Raw genomic sequence first — 22,524 nt, 5'->3', positions numbered from 1 at the left:
ACGGAGAAATTCATTTTCAAATCTTCATACATTCGAGAAATATGCTACTGACGGCCCTTGAATTATGGAGAATGTGAAAATCAAGCATCACAGCTTGATGATTCATGAACAAGGAAGAAGAAATGAGAGAGTGAAGTTGTAAGCTTTATTCATCATTAAAATCACATGTTACAATCAGATATTGTACCTTATATAGGCTATGAAAGATATACAAAATATCTAATAACTACCTCCTTTTAGAATATTCTATTTGACACCTCATTGCACCTAACTAAACATTGTCTAACAATCTCTAACAATTTTCAACCCTTTATACGACTGACTTAACAATATACAACTAACTAACTAACTGCATATCTACTCTTATTAGTGCTACACATAAGTGGAACAGATGTTAATATTGGTCTTGGACCTAACTCACACCTCAAAAGCTAGCCCATGATGAGGAGGATTGCCCAAGCCTTATAAGGAGACCAATGACCCTTTCCTCTTCCGATATGGGATACTTAACACTCCCCCGCACGCCCCAGGATAACTGTAGCGTGGACAACACGCACAGGCTAACTGGAGTGTGGAAAATATATATGGGGGCCCACCATCGGTGAACAAATATTTGGAATGGGCCTGGCTTTGATACCATGTGAAAATCAAGCATATGCTTGATGATTCATGAACAAGGAAGAAGAAATGAGAGAGTGAAGTTGTAAGCTTTACTCATTATCAAAATCACGTGTTACAATCTGATATTGTACCTTACATAGGTTATGAAAGATATACAAAATATCTAATAACTACTCCTTCTAGAATATTCTATTTGACACCTCATTACACCTAACTAAACATTGTCTAACAACCTCTAACAACTTTCAACCCCTTATATGGCTGACTCAGCAATATATAACTAACTAACTAACTACATATCTACTCCTATCAGTGCTACACATCAGTGGAACAGGTAGTCACATATGTGTCAACAACACAGTAGTTAAAACAGAGAAAATCAAGAGAGAAGAATCAAGGGAGGAACAGATTTGTACCCCATCGTTTATCAATAAAACTTTTATTTTTTCATATTTTTATTTGTCGTTGAAGTTTATTTTCCATGAATTAAATTATGTTGGAAACAATATCACCCATGATTTGTGTTCGATGTAGACACATTTTTTAAAAATGAAGAAATATAAAATAGAATGAAAAAGTGTGAAAAAATAAAAAGGAAAAAAAGAGAAATAAAAGTTAGAGATAGAAAAGAAAAAAGTAAAAAAATAGGAAATAAACAGAAAAAATAAAAAAGGAAAAAAAAAAAGAAAAGGGCAAAAAAAGAAAAGAAAAAGAGAAATCGAAGCTACAAATCAAAATAGAAAGAGTAAAAAAACGAAATGTAACTCAAAACTCGTTTTGCTCGACCTTACTCTCAAAAAGAAATGTTCGTTTTCTGATGGTTATTAGTTGTTTGCCGGAGATACCAATTACCAAAGAGACTGTTAACCATATTACCAATTTCACTATTTTCTGCTTTTTTTCACCAATGGAAACCTTGCTACCGGTTAGTACTCTCTCCCTCGCCTCTTAATATGCACGGTTCACTTTGGTTTCATTGAAATTCAATTGCATAATTTATGTTTTCTTTTGTTGTTGTATATTTATCATTTGCATTTTTTTTTGTTATTCTCGGCAAGACTCTAAATGGTTGTTAGTTGTTTGTTTTATGAAAACTAACACTGTTCACTAATGCTTTTATTTGTATTATGTTTCGTTTTCTTATTGGGTTTAAAGATATACAAATTTTGTTTCCGGAAAGCAAATTGGGTTGGAAGGGGTGGTTGATTGTATAATTTTGTTGATTTGGAATAGGTAATATAGTTAGAAGGAAAGTATACTGCCAGGTGATGAAACCGTTGTGATCTTTTTTGATAACTATGGGGCCGGGGGCAGGATATGTCACTCACTGTATTGGTGCAAGATGGATGAAATGGAGGCTCACTTCTGGAGTCTTGTGTGATAAGAAGGTGCCTCCGAAGTTTAAGGACAAGTTCTACATAGTGGCGGGTAGGCCAGTTATGATGTTGTATGTAGCAGATTGTTGTCGGGTCAAGAATTTTCACATCCAGTGGATGAAGGTGGCGGAGATGAGGATGCCGGGATGGATGTGTGAGTTTACTTGGAGAGAGAGGATTAGACATGAGGATATCCGAGATAAGGTGGGAGTGACTTTGGTGGAAGATGATGCAGGAAGCGAGATTGAGAAGGTTCGGATATATGAGGAGATGCATGAGTGCCTCATTACAGAGGTGTGAGAGGTTGACTATGGATGGATTCATGAGGTGTAGAGGTAGACCAAAGAAATATTTGGGGAGGTGATTAGACAGGATATGGCGCAGTTGTAGCTTACCGAGGACATGACCTTAGATAGGTAAGTGTGGCGAATGCGTAATAGGGTAGAAGGGTAGGATGTCGGTTTGTGTCCATGCTAGTAGGTAGGAGTGTTATGCTTATTAGTACTTGTAGTGATGCACTTGTAGTTTTGTGTTCCTGGATTCTTGTTGATGTATGTTGTTTCGGGTAGATCGCTTGTAGTATTATTTTATTTTAGTATTATTCTGTTACTATCTGTTTTTGTACCTCTGTAACATCTTTTTCTAGAGTGTATTTGTCTTGAGCCGAAGATCTATTGGAAATAGCTTCTCTACCTCAGAAGTGGTACCGACTGCATATACTTTACCCTCCCTAGACGCCACTGTGTGTGTGGGGGGGGGCAACACTGGGTATGTTGTTGTTGATAATTGTGGGGTCAGGGTCATCTTCCACTAGCAACAGATACCAGGTACTAGTTAACTCTGTCCACCGAGTTTAGGACGGTTGGGAAGAAATCACCTAGTGTTATTTTGTCTCCGTTGGGATTTTGAACTTGAGACCTCATGGTTCTCAACCCATTTCATTTATCACTAGGCCACACCCTTGGGTGCAATGCTAATGAAGTTTTGGTAGTGTCTAATCTGGGGTACAGGTCTTCTCATGACCCCCCCCGAAAGCAAAAAAAAATAGAAGACAATAGAGGGATTGAAGTAAATAATAGGCTGGAATCTTTCTTATGCTGTCTGACTTTTCCTTCAAGTAAGAAGTCCGAGTTAACTTTTTGTGAAAGGAAAAATGGCTTTCTATTAGAGAGACATTTTCAGTTGGGAGCCGTTCTTTTGCAGCTAGGAGACATTCTTTTTATGTTCTCCAGTTATGAGCCATAGTTATGAGCCATTGTTGTGTGGTCCCTTTTGAGTGGTTCCTCCCCTAAACCAATCAAACTTGTGCCTTCGTTCCATTTGTTTATTTTCTCCATTGCTCATTTTGGGGGTATTAATATGTTTATTGCTTCTAATTTTCACGTCACAGAATTGTTTAGTCTTCACTTTCTTCGAAATTAAAATTGTCGAAGGGTATCCCATCTTTTTGATTGTATTCTAAATGTCTTTGAGTGATCTAGTTTACAAAATATTTACAAAGTATATAGGTTACGCATACTTTATACTAAATATACATATACTATACATATAATTACATACATATAGTGTATATGTTGAGTATATTTCGAACATATTGATAAACTAGTCAGCCAAACGGAATATAAAGAAGTCCAGTAATTTCCATATGAACAATGATCACGTAACCTTGATAACTAAATAGAAAATAGACTGCAATACTAGCAGAAAGTTAACATCAATTATAATATTTCAAATTTGTTTTTTTTTGCGTTTCAAAAGAAATGCTCCTACAAATTTTGTTTCATTCATGGTCATTATTTTTTGCTTGCTATAGCTTGACACTGCAGTTCTACTGCATCAAAATCAAAAACTCTCTCAAAAGCTAGAAGCTCAGAAAATTGAGATTGCGGTTCTTGAAGATAAATTCACTGAATTGAGGGATAAACAGAAGCCATACGATAACACTGTAGCAGTTATTCAGAAATCATGGGAAGAGGTATTTTATTTTGTTGCTGTAATTGGATGCTTAAGCATGATATTAGCTAACATAAATTTGTGCTCTCTATATGTGTACTGTCAGTCTGGTCCTCAAGATACACACACATTGACCTTTAGACACATGTATGGACATGTTTTTCCATGTCCTGTATGTTACTGCGTATTTCTGAATGGAACTTTTGACTTGCTTCTTTACTAGTTGGTTGATAAGCTGGAGGTATGTACCATGCACGCAAAGGATCCGTTAAGACATGGAAATGCAAGTAACCATCAGTCTAATGCAGAAGGTACGAGATGCTCGTCTATGCTAGTTTTTGTTTCTCGTTAATTCCCAAACGCTCCTTTCTAAAAAGGAACATAGCGTGATTGTGCAACGAAAGGGTTAGCAAGGTTCTGATTCGCTGTGCCTATCAGGATGGGATGCTATCTAGATTTTTTAAAGAAGTTTGATGTAACAGTATGTGCAGCATTCTAACTATTTATAACTTAATTAGCTATGATAAGCTGATAAGTAATTTTTTTCATTGATGATTATTGAAAACTAATTCTAATATCTATTTTATCTCAAAAAAAACTAATTCTAATATCTACTTCTTGTTTTTTTTCTCAGTTGGAAGTAGAAGCGAAGATAATTAAACTCTGTAGTGGATCACTGGTAGTGTTAATTAGGTAAACTAGTAGGTCATTATAGCCCTTCTCAATTAATTGGTGGCTCAAATTGAAATTATCCAGAAATCTATAGTGAGGGATATAACATTAACCCTAAAAAGAGGTGTTACATGTTTTATCTTGAACTCCATTGTCTAACTACCTTGTTCCTTTTTTTCTCTGTCCCGGAACTCTTGAAGTAAAACGTGGGAGGTAATGTAGTGGAAAGAGAGATGATTCTATAGTGTAAGGTGCTTTTTGGCCTTCCAATAAGCGCTTCAAGTTTGGTGTTGGTTTCCAAGAGCAGATGGCAGACACTAATGCGTTGTTTAGAGGGTGTGGTGCAGAACATTCTCACACATTGAACACTAGGGTATATAGTACATGTTTCATGCTTTTTGTTTTTGTTTTCTTTTTGCCATCTAGCCTATATTGTCTTGTTTACTACACTGCTGTTAAATTTGTGAGCCCTGTCTATCCAACCAGTTAATATATTGTTGATGGACCTCAAGATATTGTATAAAGACTTTTTGTTATCTTACCTTGAATACGAATTTAGTAAAAGTGTTTTATCTGGTGTTATATTTTTCCGGCTGTTTCCCTACACACTCTTATGGTAAGATAGGTTTATTCTGAAGATTCCTATCTCTTCTAACTTAGTTTGTGTTATTGTGTTCTCCTAGTAAAATAAAAAAATTGGAGATATACGTTTCCTGAAATTGGTTCAATTTGTTTCTCTCATCTGTATTTGTATCATCTTGTCGTTAGATGGTTCTTTCCACGCATGCGGGGATTCTTTCTTAAGTCGCCTTTTACAAACTGGTGCAACTGAAAGCAGCTCCGCTGTTAACAATCAAACAGAATATGAACACAAGAAAATGGATGATCAAAAGATCATGAATATATTGCAGAATATAGTATCCACTGTAGATGACATTTGGCAAATGAAGGACAAGCTGTGTGCTGATCTCAAGGTGCTTCCTGAAGACGGTAAGAAGTTCTCAAATGTTTTATCTCCAATTCAAATGATACAGCCTTACTCCTTCTCCAGTTTTAATTTATTCTAATTTCTTGCTCTGTAGGATCATGCCTCCAAAATTCATCGAGTGATTTGCATATAGGGGTTAAAAATCTTAGGCAGACAATAAATGAACTTCATTTGAAGCATCGATCCCTGGCCGGTGCATTACAGAATCATAGAGATACTGATGCAAAGAATAAAGCTGAGCTTAAGTGTTTAAGAGGTAACTCCTTATTCTCTAGTCAAGTTAACGCTAAGTTTTTGACATCTTATTATTGGGGAACTCAAAATACTCTGAATTTTGAAATTTTACTTTGTAGTTGGTCATGTTAGGTGTCAACTTGTTTAATTTAGTCAAATACTGTTTACTCAAGCATGTTGTGTTGATGTTTAAACTTGATAATGTTTTTTTCTACCGTCAGAATTCTGGTCACTTTGGGTCGGTTATTGAATTAGCACTTTTTTTCTCATTTTGTATCGTCTCCGGTATGGTTGTAGTGTATAAACTGACTTTTGCTTTAGTCGTTAAAGCATGATATCAGAAATTCCTGAGAGAAAAGATGCATAGCCGGTAGAAACATTGATAGCTAATTGCAACTATTAGAATATGAGTATGAATTGGAATAGGAATAGTAAATAGAATCCTACTTGGGAAAGGATTGTAATGTCAGTGTCCTAGTTGGAAAATGAGTCTCGTGCAGTTTCTAAAAATGGGGTCTCAATCTAATAATTTAGATACAACAATTCAATAATATTATTCTCTTATATTTCTCACATGGTATCAGAGCCTCTACAATCTTTGTAGATAATTAAAGAGCTTCCGCTGCCGACAGCAGTATGACCCATATATGCCGCCCATCTGACCAATGATTATGTTAGCAAAGGTTGGGTCACAATGTATCTTTTTGGTGACTATTTTCTCATATATGATTTGAGTAGCATCATGCATTTATTCGGTGACTACTTTCTCATACCAGATTTGCATAGCATCGTACATTTCTCTAGACTACTCATATTTAATTTGCATAGTACCGTGCATCTTTTCGGATTACTTTCTCATATCTGAGTTGCATAGCAGCGTGCACTTTTCCGGTGACTCCTTAGATCTGATTTGCATAGTACCATGCGTCTTTACGGTGACTCCTCAAATCTGATTTGCGTAGTCATGCCATCATTCGGACCCTACTCATATAATTTCTCTTTTTAAGTAGGGTTATGCCGTTATTCTGATCCTACTCGTATATAATTTCTCTTTTTCAGTAGGGTTGTGCCGTCATTCCGACTCTACCCATATAATTTCTATTTTCCAGTAGGGTCGTGTCGTCATTTCGCCTTACCTATATAATTTCTATTTCTCAACAGGGTCGTGCCGTCATTTCGATCCTACCCATATAATTCTCTTTCTCAGTAAGGTCGTGCCATTATTTCGACCCTACTCATATAATTCTCTTTCTTAGTAGGATTGTGCCGTCATTCTGACCCTACCTATATAATTTTTTATCAGATTGTGACCACTTTTTAGCCATCAAATGTAATAATCCAGTGCGTGAGCATGTTCCAACCAGTTCTTCGGTGACTTTCTTGTTCAAGATCTACTCATCTCTTGATTTCGAGATGACTCATATATTTAATACCAGTTTCCGGCAATTTTCCAGCGACAGATAGACTTTTCGGCGATGTTTACTACTTTCCAGATCACTTTTTCAGTTTGTTCCTTTTTAGTTAAGGTCTCCCAAACGTCCAGAACAATCCTTAACAATTTTCTTGCAAATTTCTTCACCAAGTCCCTCAACAATCCTCATATTAATTACCTCCATAACAAGCTTGGTACATATGCCTTGTATGCACCAACTTAAGGGAGAGTGCTAAAATATGAGTAGGAATAGGAATAAGAATAGTAAGTAGAATCCTACTTGAAAAAGGATTGTAATGTCAATGACCTAGTTGGAAAAGGAGTCTAGTGTAGTGTATATAAACAGGGTCTCAATGTAATAATTTAGATACAACAATTCAATAATATTATTCTCTTATATTTCTCACAACAGCCTACCCCCCCCAGACCCGCGTGTCTTGAGCCGGGGGTCTATCGGAAACAGCCTTTCTACTTCGTCAGAGGTAGAGGTATGGACTGCGTACATCCTACCCCCCAGACCCCACCAGGTGGGAATACACTGGGTTTGTTGATGATGTATATTTCTCACAACAACCTTTACCTTTCTCAAACAAAAAAGTAACAGCTAATTGTCCTTTCCAATATGATTTTAAATTTTCTTGATTATCCTTGGGAAGTTTGTCAAGCGTCATCTTAAATACAGGTAGGAAGCAAGAAGCAATCTATATTCCCCTTTTAAGTTTAAGTAAATGAAAACAATTTTTGGTGTACAAAATGAAAACAATTTTTGGTGTACAATCAATATCAAATGCATTAGGGTGATTAATCAAATGCTTAGTCAGCTTAGTTATAAGAATTTGTTTCACGTGCTTTTTCTGATCTATTCTATGGGATTTTCAGTCAAAACTGTCAACTTTGGTAATGCCATCATGAATATTGATTCCACATGAGCCAACGGTTTTTTTTTGAGATCAACTTTCTTTTCTGTCATTGTGAAGGGGAGTTGGAGAAAACCGTAGCGCATTTGGATGAGAGTAATAGAAAACTGGCAATACTAAAAGCAGAGAAAGATGCTGCTAAGGGGGTCCTCTTCCCTGTTCTGAATCTTGGAAATAAGCACTCTGCTAATGATAAGGCGAGAGACAAGCAGAGAGACATGCAGGATATGGAGTCCACCCTTAAGGAGTATTTGGTAATTTACTGGTTTGTGCGTTTGCACTCATGTTTGGATCCCATTTAAGTAGGTGAATGTATTATATGAACAAGATCTTGTTTACAGGACCAATCCTCTTTCCGTTTACTCGAGCTCAATCGTCTTCATGAAGAACGGATAGACATATTGAAGCAGTTGTCTAACTTACAGGTAAACTTTGGTTTGCTTGATTTCCTTCTTCCGCTCTCTTGTTGCTAGTGTTCTCTCTGTTTTGCTATTGTAGCATCTCATTTGTTGAATGGATATTTCCTTGACAGAACAAACTTAAGAATGTGAAAGCCATATGCTCTTCCCAACCATATGCCTTGGTTAAAGAGCAACTTGCGAAATCTAAAGAAGATGTATCTCTGTATCAGTCCCTATATGAGAAGCTACAGGTTGTAGCTGCTTAGTAGTTCAATTTTATTTTGTTCTTTATTTGGTTTATCTTGTTGCTAATTTTTTTTTTCCGATTAACCTAGGTGGAGAAAGACAATCTTACGTGGAGGGAAAAAGAAATGAATTTGAAGAATGATATAATTGATGTTTTTCGGCGATCTTCCACTGTTGCTGATTCAAGAATAGCCTGGTTAGAAAAGGAGATACAGAAACACATGCAAGAAAGAAATATGATCGAGGCCAAGCTGGAAGAAGCATCAAGAGAACCTGGTATATAGAAAAGCAGTTGTTTTTGGTTGCTATTTTGTTTTCCTTAAAATGTGTATTTCGATGTAGCAACATGCAGCAATATTTAATATAGATGCCATTTGTTTCAGGTAGGAAAGAAATAATTGCAGAATTTAAAAAATTGGTTTCTTCATTCCCTGAAACAATGGGCAATATGCAGAATCAATTAAGTACTTATAAGGAGACTGCTTCAGATGTCCATTCACTACGAGCTGATTTTCAGTCACTTTCCAGTATGCTTGACCGGAAGGTTTGGGTGCTAAAAACACTAACTCATATGATTCCCTTATTTTTTAAATGGTCATTTCTCTAAACTTAATGCCCTTTTTTAATTCCCTTTTTAATAGTCGAAAGAGTTGGAAACATTGTCTACCAAGTCAGCTTCCCAGGTGACTGAAATGCTGAAGTTGCAAGCTATGGTATGTTCAACCTTGCTCTTGTCTCTCTGCTTGCAGTCTTTCACCATCTATTTTCGGTCTGTTACTCTTGTTGGGTGCTTTGTTAATTTTAAGTTAGTTCTCACTTCATTATGCCATGTCACTTGCAATTTTTTGGCCTCTTCTATGAGTGTTTTTGATTTCAGGTGCTTCACAGAGTACATTTTAACATTAGGTTGCTCCTTGGTTTGAATTTCCTGGCGTAGGTTAATGATTTGAAAGAGAGTGACATGCAGTTAAAGCTCATTTTGGAAATGTATAAGCGTGAATCTACTTTCTCAAGGTAAGACATGGTTAAATGTTTATTCTGATCAAGTGAAGTCACTTTTTTTTTCTAAGAGTTTCCTGCTGCACGCTTAATGTGTGTCATGTGATTAAGTGTTGATTGTGTTGTTAATTAGCATGTTTTAGGAGATTCTATTTTTCCATTGCTAGCATAATTATAAAATAGAAGAAAATTGTAATTGATTGTCTTTCCTTAATCAATTAGGATTCACTTGTAAAAATATCCCTTTTCATGGGATGAAAAGACATACTGAAATACAAAAAACCTTTTTTTCCTCAACTTCTACATAGTATCAAAGCCATTGGTGCCTTTTTGAGGTGAGTTTTTCTCCCTCACAGCAGCAATATGGTTCCTGCTTATTAAAAAGAGGTCAAATTTTCTCCCTCCTTGAAGCTGTCTGCAAAGGCTACCTCCGGCGGAATTTTTTCAAGATTTTTTCTTGCTTGGGTTTGTCTGTCAGATTTCGAGCCTACCCACCAAGCTTCATTGGATTTTTCGATCACCAGAGTTAGGGCTCCGGCAAGGCAGTTTTCGGGCTAGACAGATCTATCCGGCAATTTTTTTTCCAGTTTTTTCTTCTCCGAGGGACTTATTTAAAGATGATTTCCTTCTGGAGGTTTAGGAAATTCTATTTTCTGATTTGAAGTCCTATTAAAACTGTGGGGGAGATGACTTCAGGAGAAACTTTGCCTTCGGTGAAATTCAGCATCTTCACCGATTCTTGATTAAACATGACTCACCTTCTGTTGCAATATCTAATTACGTGCAATCAGGTACTGCCTTTATTACAACAACAACAACAACAAATCCAGTGTATTCCCACCTAGTGGGGTCTGGGGGGTAAGATGTACGCAGTCCATACCTCTACCTCTGATGAAGTAGAAAGGCTGTTTCCGATAGACCCCCGGCTCAAGGCACGAGATACCACACAAACACATAGTGCAGCACAGAAGCAGATTACATAACATAAATACGGCACCCATAAGTAATATAAAGCAGAGGAAAGCAGGGGAAAGCACACAGATTCGTAATACAACATGGAACACGGAACACGGAATCATGACAAGAATACAACCCCCACCAAGTAATTCCCTACACTAGCGACCCGAACTGGCCCTAATCCTCTGCCGTAATTCGCGTCCTCCAGACCTTCCTATCTAGGGTCATGTCCTCGGTGAGCTGTAACTGTTCCATGTCCCGCCTAACCACCTCACCCCAGTACTTCTTCGGCCTACCCCTACCCCGCCTAAAACCATCCAACACTAGCCTCTCACACCTACGGACCGGGGCATCTATGCTCCTCCGCTTCACGTGTCCGAACCATCTCAATCGTGCTTCCCGCATCTTGCACTCCACTGAAGTCACACCAACCTTCTCCCGGATAGTCTCATTCCGAACTCTATCCCCTCTAGTCAGTCCACACATCCAGCGCAACATCCGCATTTCTGCCACCTTCATTTTTTGGATGTGGGAGTTCTTAACTGGCCAACACTCCGCTCCATACAGCAAGGCCGGACGGACTACCACCCTGTAGAATTTGCCTTTAAGCTTGGGCGGCACCTTCTTATCACACAGCACCCCCGACGCGAGTTTCCACTTCATCCATCCCGCCCCAATACGGTGCGAGACATCCTCGTCAATCTCACCGTTACTCTGGATCACGGACCCAAGATACTTGAACTTGTCCCTCTTGCATACCTCCTGAGCTTCCAGCTTCACTACTACCTCATTCTCCCGCCTCACGTCATCAAACTTGCATTCCACATACTCTGTCTTGCTTCTGCTCACCCTGAACCCTTTAGACTCAAGAGTTCGCCTCCACACCTCTAATTTGTCATTCACACCCCCTCGAGTCTCATCTATCAGAACTACATCGTCTGCAAAAAGCATACACCACGGCACCTCCCCTTGAATACGCCGCGTCAACACATCCATCACCAACGCAAACAAAAAGGGACTAAGAGTAGATCCCTGATGCAATCCTGTCAGGACAGTGAAATGCTCCGAATCTCCTCCCGCCGTCCTCACCTGGGTTTTCGCTCCATCATACATATCCTTAATTACTCTGATATATGCCAGCGGTACCCCACTCACCTCCAAGCATCTCCAAAGCACCTCCCTGGGGACTTTGTCGTAAGCCTTCTCCAGGTCGATAAACACCATGTGCAGATCCTTCTTCCTCTCCCTATACTGCTCCACCAACCTCCGTACCAGGTGGATTGCCTCCGTCGTCGAGCGGCCGGGCATAAATCCGAACTGGTTCTCCGAAATAGACACTATCCGTCTCAGCCTCACCTCGACCACTCTCTCCCAGATCTTCATCGAGTGACTCAATAACTTAATCCCCCTATAGTTATCGCAACTCTGAATGTCCCCCTTATTCTTATAGAGAGGGATCATGGTACTCCACCTTCACGCCTCGGGCATCTTTGCCGTCCTGAAAATTTCATTAAACAATCCAGTCAACCAACTTACACCAGCCTCTCCAACGAACTTCCAAAACTCCACCGGTATCTCATCCGGCCCTGTCGCCCTACCCCTTCGCATCCTGCGGACAGCCTGTCTAACCTCTTCTACCTTAAAACGTCTACAGTAGCTAAAATCCCGACACTCCTCTGAGTGCTCCAGTTCCCCTAACACAATAGCTCTATCCCCTTCGTCATTCAAGAGCCCATAAAAATACGACTGCCATCTCTTCTTGATGTGGCCGTCCTCCACCAACACTCTACCGTCCTCCCCCTTAATGCACCTCACCTGATCGAGGTCACGACCCTTCCTCTCCCTAGCCTTAGCGAGTCTAAACAACTTTTTCTCCCCTCCTTTCCCCTGTAACCCTGCATACAAGCTCTCAAAAGCGGCCGTCTTAGCAGCCGTGACTGCTGACTTCGCCTCCTTCCTCGCTAGCTTGTACTCTTTCCTGTACACCCGCTTCTCCTCTTCGTCCTTACTTTCCACCAACTTAGCATACGCCCCTTTCTTGGTCCCCACTTTCTTCTCCACCTCTTCATTCCACCACCAATCCCCCCGATGGTGCCCGGCCCGGCCCCTAGAAACACCCAACACCTCACTTGCATTCTCCCTGATGCACCTTGCCGCCCTGTCCCACATACTATCCACGTCCCCCCTACACTCCCACACCCCCATTCCCGCCAACCTCTCCCCTATCTCCCACGCATTCACTGGCGTCAGGCCGCCCCACTTAATTCTCGGTCTACCCTCCTTACTACTCCTCTTTCTATTCTTCTTTATACCCAAATCCATAACCAAGAGCCTATGCTGGGTCGAAAGATTCTCACTCGGGATGACTTTACAGTCCTTACACAACGCCCTATCCCCTTTCCTAAGCAACAAAAAGTCAATCTGAGTCCTGGCTACCGCGCTCCGAAAGGTGATTAGGTGCTCGTCCTTCTTCGGGAAGCCCGAGTTCACCACCACCAGCCCAAAGGCCCTCGCAAACTCCAATAGGGTCGCCCCCTCTTCATTTCTCTCCCCAAAACCAAAACCACCATACACATCCCCAAAGCCTCCCGGTAGCGCCCCGATGTGCCCGTTGAAATCCCCTGCTACAACAATCTTCTCCGAACTAGGCACGCCTCTCACCACCTCCTCCAAAGCCTCCCAAAACCGCGTTTTCTCCTCCCCCTCCGTTCCCACTTGCAGCGCATAAGCACTACACACGTTCAGGGTAAACCCCCGAATGACCAACTTAATAGTCATCAACCTATCGTTGATCCTCTTCACCTCCACTACCTGACCTCTAAGCTCTTCATCTACTAAGATGCCAACTCCATTCCTACGCCTGTCGCTCCCAGAGTACCACAGCTTGTAACCATCCACATCCCTAGCCTTAGACCCTACCCACTTGGTCTCTTGGACACACGCAATGTTGATCCTCCTCTTCCTAAGAATCTTCACGAGCTCTATGGACTTACCCTGAAGGGTCCCTATATTCCAAGACCCAACCCTCAGCCTACCGTCCCGCCCTCCACTGCCCTCCCTCCCCGCCCCGCGGCCAAACCTTGGCCTCCCTCCCACTCCCGCCCTCTCCTCATCCCCTGCCCCCACCACGGCCCCACGCCCCAACCCCCTCGGACATGACCCTATCCACCCATTACCACCCACAGCCACAACTACACGAAAGTATAAAAATATACAGATATACACGGTGGTAGTATCAAAGCAGCAGCAACAAAGAAATACAAGGCTCACACAAATTCAAAGGAATACTCCCGAAACAAAACTATACTCAATAATGGAATATGCAATACTGAAATAATACTAAGAATGGAATATGCAATAATGAAATACAATGAAATATGAAATAACGAAAATAACAAAGGTTAGAGGTCATCGGATTACGCTTGGGGCTGCGGCTGCTGGAGACGGAGCGGCGGGTGGCGGCTGGGGACCGGGTGGCGGCTGGCTGGGGACCAGGTGGCGGCTGGGGGGAGGGCTGGTGTACCCTGTCGGGGGGGGGTACGGGCAGGGCAGGTAAGGGTGGGGTGGGGGTCTGCACAACCGGAGGGGGGGGGGGGGGAGGGGGGAGCGGCTTGGAACCGGCGGTCGGCGCCGGAGGGTGGCGGGGAGCGGCGACGGGATCGGCGCCGCGGACCGGAGGTCGGTGCCAGCGGTGGAGTCGGATTGGCGCCGAAGGACAGCGGCAGCGCCGGGGACCGGTGCGGGAGAGAGGGAGAGAGGGTCGGCACCGGAGGTCGGGCGAGGGAGAGAGGGTCGGCACTGGAGGTCGGGCCCGGAGGTTGGGTCGGGTCGGCGCCGACGGGGGCCGGTGACCGGAGCTAGCAAGAGAGGGGGTAGGGAGGAAGAGAGAGAGCCGTTAGAGAGAGATGAGAGCCGTTAGAGAGAGATTTGTGTCCCACATCAAAAAGAGTACTGCCTTTATTGCTCATCGTAAATTTTGGATTGTTGATTTGGTGTGAATAGGCACATGATAGGTGTCTCTAAAGGTTCACAAAAGTACTCTCCTAGTTCCAAAGGGAATTATTTCAGAATAGGCAACTGGAAATTAGAACTGAGCAGTATATAGGGAAGCGACCTTAGTGTTACAACAACAACAACATACCCAGTGTAATCCTATCAGTGGAGTCTGGGAGGGTGTGTAGTGTACTCATACCTTGGTGTTAATTTCTTTAATTTCTCGTTATATACATTAGATTAATGTGATGGTGGATTTTCTCAAGTCATTTATTTTTTTTAAATTGGACTGAGATATTGTGCCTTTGCATTGGTGGTTTTAGCTTGGAATTTGTCATAACATGTGTATGTATGAAACCGAGGTGCATGTGTTGGGGATCTGTTTTAGGTGGCTTGATTATACTTATATTGATAACTAACGTGTCAATGTAGAAAAGTGGTTTGTCCTCTATATTTCTGAATATGACATTTTCCCATCATGCCTGTAAATTAGATATTGTTTATCTGGTGACATTTGCTCTTTTACGATGCTTCTAATTGCATTTGAGCTGCCTAAGGTACTTTTGACCAATCGTATGTCAAATGTTTGATCTCGAAGATGGTTTTTGAGATAAAATATATGGGTGAATATCCTTTTGCCGTGTGAAGTCTTTCCAAATACTGTTTGGAGAGGCGCTTCTTCCACTTTGTAATGCTGAAATAGCATTTAGTGTTTGTGATAGATATCCTTGCTGATAAGCTGCTGAATTCATATCTTTTAGGTACATAGATTTTCAATGGGCATATATTTACTTGAATAGATCTAAAGAACTCTTCGAAACTTTACCATGGTGACTGCAGGGATGTTTTTGAGGCTCGGGGTTCCGAGTACAGAGCTTGGGCTTGTGTTCAGAGTCTGAAGACTTCTCTTGATGAACACAATTTGGAAGTGAGAGTGAAATTTGCTATTGAAGCTGAGGCTAACTCCCAGCAGAAGCTAGCTGCTGCAGAAGCTGAGATTGCAGAACTGAGACAGAAGTTGGATGCTTCTAAAAGGTCTGTTCACCCTCTTGTTATTTTCAATGATGAGTTGTCATGCTGCTGTTGATAGATCATCAGAAAATTGTCTGTATGCACTTCAACAATAAAATGACATCTTCCTAAATAAGAGCTGAAGTTATTATGTACTCTCATACATGAAAACTCTCGTAATCCTGTTGTTTGTAATGGTGTTGGCAAATAACTTGCCATGCTTTCTGGGCTTGACTATGTAGAGGGTATTGGTTGGAAGGTCAGAAGTCCTTTATCGGTGGGAAGAGTAGAATTTATCCATGCACTCCCGGCTTCATTACAACTTCCAGCATGTTTAGAGAAGTTGACCTAGTGGGGAACCATGTTCTCATTAGGAGGTCTTTATGGTGTTGTCAGAGAACCTTGGACTTTTGAGAGAAAGATGCCTCTGGAGAAAAACTCTTGTTTTTCTTGTTCCTTGTAATAATTAAATAGTGTCTGATAATATTCACGAGTGCACGTTGTGGGAATATACTAGGTATGTTGTTGTGTCACGACCCAAATGGTCATGAGTGGCACCCAAACTAATCTTCCCGTGGGGGAACAATCTAAATCAAACTATTACCCAGTCACTTAGCCAATATTAAGATGATATTTCTAAAATCTACATTGTAACAATAATCCAGAACTAATCATTAATTATGCGAAAATCCAACAAACTCATTACTAAAATCCCCAAGACCCGAAAGTCATCGTACAAAACTACTAACGAAAATATTGTCTAAAGAGATATCCAAAATATAGTAAATAAGGAATGTTCCATTGCCCGAAAGATGGACAATAACAAATAAGATGACCCGTGGCAGCCTGAAGATGGAGTGCTGATCCTCGGATCAAGATCTGCTATTTAACTCTCGAGGTGAGGTCGTGTCTGAGCCTCTAGAACACTTTCTGCACTCAACAAAAAAAGAGTAGCAACCACACTGTAAACATCCACAGAATCAACACAATTATGTACACACATGCTATGGGACTTATTTTTGCCCAAATAGTCATGACCTGCAGCGAACAATCTATGTTCATGTACCGTATCGGCGTGGTACCCAATTCAACATATACATATTCGTACCGGCGTGGTATCCGATCCAGCATATACATATCCGTACCAGCGTGGTACCCGATCCAACATAAATATATCCGTATCGGCGTGGTACCCGATCCAACATATACATATCCGTACCGGCGTGGTACCCGATCCAACATATACATATTCGTACCGGTGTGGTACCCGATCCAACATATATAAGTATTATCAATATCAGTTTACACAACCTCACAACATACAACACAATGTACTGAGTTTACAAGTACACTCAAAGTCATAAGACAATTCCATCAAGTAAATTTTCAGTAAACATTATACACGCATCCACAATCCAAACATCAACAATTTCAAGCATGTACGAATACCAATCATCAAGTATCCAATTTAGGAGTGTACACACAATTAAATCGAGTCTAAACTCCAATTAAACCGTAACCTACCCCAACCAACAAATTTAAATGTAGTTAGTCCGCAAGCTCTTTTTCCTTCCTCGAAGTTTCAGAATCTGTTTCAACATGTAATTCCCATAAGAATACGAATCTAAAAACACCCATTTTATAAATTTTTACTTTAGTTTTTTTTTTTTATCTAAAGCCAAAGTTTTCTATAATAAAAGAGACTATAATTAGTGGCTAAGAGTTATTAAGATCATAATTACTGGGATTATCAAATCCTAAATAATCTAACCGTCACGCTGTTCATCATTGTAAGACCCTGAATAGCCATTATCGCATAATGATTAGAAAAAGAACAAAATTAATATATTATGCTTAATTAATCATAAGAAAAGCTAACAGAAAGCTTCCAGGAAACTTATTTGCACATGTTACTGCCACTTTCAATTTATTCCCATTCACCTTCACACCATCCTTAATACCATTTTGGCATACCATGATCACCGTATACACCTTGTCATCATAATACTATTATTATCCATCAATCAACTGTAATTTTTACCTCACAAAAACATAAATTGGTCATCCCTCGTCACTGTCAAGACTTTACTCACCCTTCATTCGTTATATATAAGAAATTGTAACAATAGGAACAACTTCACAAAAACAAGAAAGAAATCGTATACTAACCTAAAAGTGTCGACCCTTCTAAAGCTGTGAATGGGGAAAGAAAATATGCTAACCGTCATATTCCCCTAGCCCCAACTTTCTGATGGTATTAATATTATCATCTACTACCAAACCCTTTCCACTTAAATTAATTCTTGTATTGGCCACCTAAGTAAGTAAATTGTCACTTTAGCCCATTAAATCACTAATCAAATTAATTATCTAAAATATACCCAACTAATGACTTAACTTACTTCGGGACACCTCAAGAATCGGTACTATCTATCTCCGTAAGTCATAAATCACATATGCAAACTACGGAGAGCACAAAATAGAGAAGATGAGAAAATTCCACAAACGACCAAGAGGGTCGTTACATGTTGCTGATAATACTCACGAAGATAGTTGGTTCTCGTTACTTCAGGGAACAGTCTAGACTCTCAGAAGTCTTGAAGTCCAAGCATGAAGAAACCGAGGCCTACCTCTCTGAGATTGAGGTGTGTTTACTGCTTAACTTGTGTGCTTATAGGTCAGTTGTATGGAAGTTGAACATTAGCCTTGTAAAATAATCTGAATTCTGAAAGATAAGATTCTTTTGCTCCAGACAATTGGGCAGGCCTACGATGATATGCAAGCTCAAAATCAACAGCTCTTCAAGCAAATCACAGAGAGAGATGATTACAATATCAAGGTAATATATCTGACGAGAATGCCTTCAATCTCTTTAGTGTTTGTGTAAAATTGTTAAAAATCTTATAAACTGTTTTATGTACCATTAATTACTTAAGATAAAAGGTACCATTAGTCCTCCCTATTTTTTCGAATTGGTGAAATCTGGAAAGTTGATCTCAATTTAGATGTTTCATGAGTCAATTAACTTCTTCATGTGTGTGGAGTCTCTACAGTCTACAGTTAGGAGTAGTATGGTTTTGACATTTCTCTTCAGACTTCATTTGTCATATGTGAAGTATTTATGATGCTCTTCTCCAGCTTTTAACTTTTCATTTTCCTTTTACATCATATGTAAGGAGAAAAAATGATTGTATTGCAGCTGTTCATTGTTTTCTGATGAATGATTTTTGCATTGCTTAAGGGTGTTAATAATATCAGATTCAACTAATTACCAGCTTCAAAATAATAATTTCAAATGCAGCTTTGTTATTGCATCTATATTGGTTTACTATACCAGTAGCTCCTCTAATTCTAACTGCTAACCACTACTACGAAACAAATAATTTCAAATATAGATTCAAGAGATAATCAAGAAATTGGGGGGAGATAGGGAAGAAAGAAAGAATAATTCCACAATTGAAGTAAACTAGAGATGAACAAATGTAGATGTGTAATTCTCTAATTTGAACAAACAATTACATGATTAATTCAAGGGAGGAGAGAATTGAACTCATACATTAATAATCTTACCAAAAGATATTCAAGAGATTCAATATAGAGACAAAGGGATAAACCCATAAACTCACCAAAGAGTGTTCAATCTAAAAATATTGTCCACCTAAAATAATGTTCATCCTATTCTATTTATAGTGCTAGGGTTGGCTAAGATAGAAAAAGACATAAATGCCCTTAGTCACATGTGCATCATGGATGCTCTATTACAAGTGTGGATGGTATTTGGTGTTACTTACACTGTAATTAACGTTCACTAACCCAACGTTCACTGACCCTTGACCGGCTGACGCTGGTGACGACGTCGGAGCGCCAGTAACAGTCAAGGACACTCCCTCTTTCTCTCTCCCCAATTCTCTTTACCCTCTTCTCTCTCCCTTTCCCTTTCTCTCTACGCCGTTTGAACCACCCACTGCTTTCGCCGGTGGGTCAAGGTCACCGCCGACATTCACTGACCCTTGACCGGCTGACGCGTCAGAGCGTCGGTAACAGGCAAGGACACTTTCCCTCCCTCTTTCTCTCTCCCCAGTTCTCTTTATCCTCTTTTCTCTCCCTTTCTCTCTACGCCGTTCGTACCACCCACTGCTTTCGCCGGCGGGTCAAGGTCACCGCCGGCCGACTCCGACGGCATAGGCAGCGCGCAGCCCCGGTCACAAGCTACTGATTTCGGTGGGTCCACCTGAAGGTTCTACTAGTTCCGATCAGATCTGATTCCGGTAGTACCAAATCTGATTCCGGCGACACTCCGGCGATAATATTCCGGCGACCAGTTTCTGTATCAGTTTGCCGGGATCCAACATACTACGCAGGAAAAGAGGACGTGGTCTACAAGCGTAACCCGGTGACTTCTAACCTTTGCTATTTCCTTCTTTGTATTAATTCTAATATTATCTCCTGTATCTTGACTTGCGTTTAATTTGTTGGGATTGTCTGTTGTCGTATAGTGGTGACTTGCCCCGCTTTTAATATTGGTTTTGCTGTCCTTGGTGCTAGGCCATTAGTGTGCTTTATATTTCCTGCGGTTAGTTTTGTTTCTATCCTAATTTAATTTTGTTTGTATCATTGTTTGTTTCCTGCTGTTAGTTTTGTTTCTATCTTTGTTTGTTTTTCTTGAGGAGTGGCTTTGGGCGTTGATGACAAGGTAGGGTCATGTTCGAGGGGGTTGGGGCTGGGGGCTGTTGTTGGGGTGGGGGAAGAGGGGAGGGCTGGGGGGGGGAAGAGGGGAGGATCGGTTTCGGACTAGGGGCAAAGTATGGTGTTAGGTCGGGGTTGGGGTATGGAGTGGGGTTGGTAGAGGTAGACGTGTTACAAGTATAGATAGGGTGAGGGTGGGGTCGTGGAACATAGGGACCCTTCAGGGTAAGTCCATAGAGCTTGTGAAGATTCTTAGAAAGCGGAGGATTAATATTGTGTGTGTTCAGGAGACCAAGTGGGTAGAGTTTAAGACTAGGGATGTGGATGGTTACAAGCTTTGGTACTCGGGGAGTGAGAGGCGTAGGAATGGAGTAGGTATCTTAGTAGATGAAGAACTTAGAGGGCAAGTAGTGGAGGTGAAGAGATGACGATTAAGTTGGTCATTAGGGGGTTTACTATGAACGTGTGTAGTGTTTATGCGCCTCAGGTGGGCTTGGACGGTGAGGAGAAGAAGCGGTTTTGGGAGGCTTTGGATGAAGTGGTAAGAGGTGTGCCTAGCTCTGAGAAGATTGTTGTAGCAGGGGATTTCAATGGTCACATCGGGGTGTTACCGGGAGGCTATGACAATGTGCATGGGGGTTATGGTTTTGGGGAGAGGAATGAAGAGGGAGTTGCTCGTTGGACTTTGCGAGGTCCTTTGGGATGGTGGTAGTGAATTCGAGCTTTACGAAGAAGGAGGATCACCTGATCACCTTTCGAAACGCAATAGCTAAGACGCAGATTGACTTTCTGCTACTTAGGAAGGGGGGATAGGGTGCTGTGTAAGGATTGTAAGGTCCTTCCGAGTGAGAGCCTCTCGACCCAATACAAGCTTCTGGTGATGGATTTGGGTTTAAAGAAGGATAAGAAGAGAAGGGGCGGGGAGGGTTATCCTAGAATAAAGTGGGGGGCTTGACACCGGTAAGTGCGCTGGAGATAGGGAAGAAGGTGGCGGAGATGGGGTGTGGGATTGTTGGGGGGACATGGATGGTATGTGGGATAGGGCAGTTAGGTGTATCAATGAGATGGCTAAAGAGGTGTTGGGGGTCTCGAGGGGTCGGGTTGGTCATCGTCAGGGGGATTGGTGATGGAATGAAGAAGTAAAGAAGAAAGTGGAGAGTAAGAAGGGGGCGTATGCTAAATTGGTTGAGAGTAAGGCTGAAGAGGATAAGCGGGCAAATAGGGAGAAGTACAAGTTAGCTAGGATAGAGGCTAAGTTAGCAGTTACGGCTGCTAAGACGACAGCTTTTGAAAGCTTGTATGCGGGGTTGGAGGAGAGAGGTGGGAAAAAAGGTTGTATAGGCTTGCTAAGGCGAGGGAGAGGAAGGGTCGTGACATTTATTAAGTGAAGTGCATTAAGGGGGAGGATGGTAGTGTGCTGGTGGAGGACGCTCATATTAAGAGAAGATGACAGTCGTATTTTCATAGACTCTTGGATGATGAGGGGGACAGAGATATTGTGTTAAGGGAGCTGGAGCACTCGAAGGGGTGTCGCGATTTCAGGTATTGTAGGCGTTTTTAGGTGGAGAAGGTTAGCGAGGCTATTCGCAGGGCGACGGGACCAGATGAGATTCCTGTGGATTTTTGAAAGTTTGCTGGCGGGGCGGATTTAAGGTGGTTGACCGAATTGTTTAATGGCATTTTCAAGACTGCAAAAATGCCTGAGGCTTGGAGGTGGAGCACCATGATTCCTTTATATAAGACAAGGGTGACGTACAACGTTGCAACAACTATAGGGGTATTAAGTTGTTGAGTCACACTATGAAGATTTGGGAGAGAGTGGTCGAGCGGAGGTTGAGGAAGATAGTGTTTATTTCGGAGAACCAGTTTGGCTTTATGTCCAGTTGCTCGACGACGGAGGCAATTCACCTGGTGCGGAGACTGGTGGAGCAGTATAGGGAAAGGAAGAAAGATCTTCACATGGTATTTATCGACTTGGAGAAGGCCTACGACAAAGTCCCTAGGGAGGTTCTTTAGAGATGCTTGGAGGTAAGTTGGG

General features: G+C 41.2%; 1 protein-coding gene across 1 annotated transcript in view; it reads left to right on the top strand.

Moving 5' to 3' along the window:
- The first annotated feature begins 1,358 nt into the window (after window positions 1–1,358).
- Window positions 1,359–22,524, top strand: part of LOC107867923 (E3 ubiquitin-protein ligase BRE1-like 1) — a 33,407-nt gene continuing 12,241 nt past the window's right edge. The window contains exons 1-15 of the mRNA XM_016714417.2: window positions 1,359–1,546; window positions 3,811–3,972; window positions 4,174–4,261; window positions 5,391–5,612; window positions 5,705–5,866; window positions 8,254–8,447; window positions 8,535–8,618; window positions 8,726–8,845; window positions 8,930–9,116; window positions 9,224–9,384; window positions 9,482–9,553; window positions 9,778–9,854; window positions 15,630–15,824; window positions 18,373–18,445; window positions 18,553–18,639. Coding sequence (XP_016569903.1) covers window positions 1,439–1,546; window positions 3,811–3,972; window positions 4,174–4,261; window positions 5,391–5,612; window positions 5,705–5,866; window positions 8,254–8,447; window positions 8,535–8,618; window positions 8,726–8,845; window positions 8,930–9,116; window positions 9,224–9,384; window positions 9,482–9,553; window positions 9,778–9,854; window positions 15,630–15,824; window positions 18,373–18,445; window positions 18,553–18,639 — 1,992 coding nt within the window. The 5' untranslated portion in view covers window positions 1,359–1,438. The remainder of the gene's footprint in view (window positions 1,547–3,810; window positions 3,973–4,173; window positions 4,262–5,390; window positions 5,613–5,704; window positions 5,867–8,253; window positions 8,448–8,534; window positions 8,619–8,725; window positions 8,846–8,929; window positions 9,117–9,223; window positions 9,385–9,481; window positions 9,554–9,777; window positions 9,855–15,629; window positions 15,825–18,372; window positions 18,446–18,552; window positions 18,640–22,524) is intronic.

The sequence above is a fragment of the Capsicum annuum genome, chromosome 4 (genome assembly GCF_002878395.1).
Source record: "Capsicum annuum cultivar UCD-10X-F1 chromosome 4, UCD10Xv1.1, whole genome shotgun sequence".
In the NCBI taxonomy this organism is placed as follows: Eukaryota; Viridiplantae; Streptophyta; class Magnoliopsida; order Solanales; family Solanaceae; genus Capsicum; species Capsicum annuum.
Note: the sequence above shows the minus strand (reverse complement) of the source record. Positions and strands in the feature narration are given on the sequence as shown.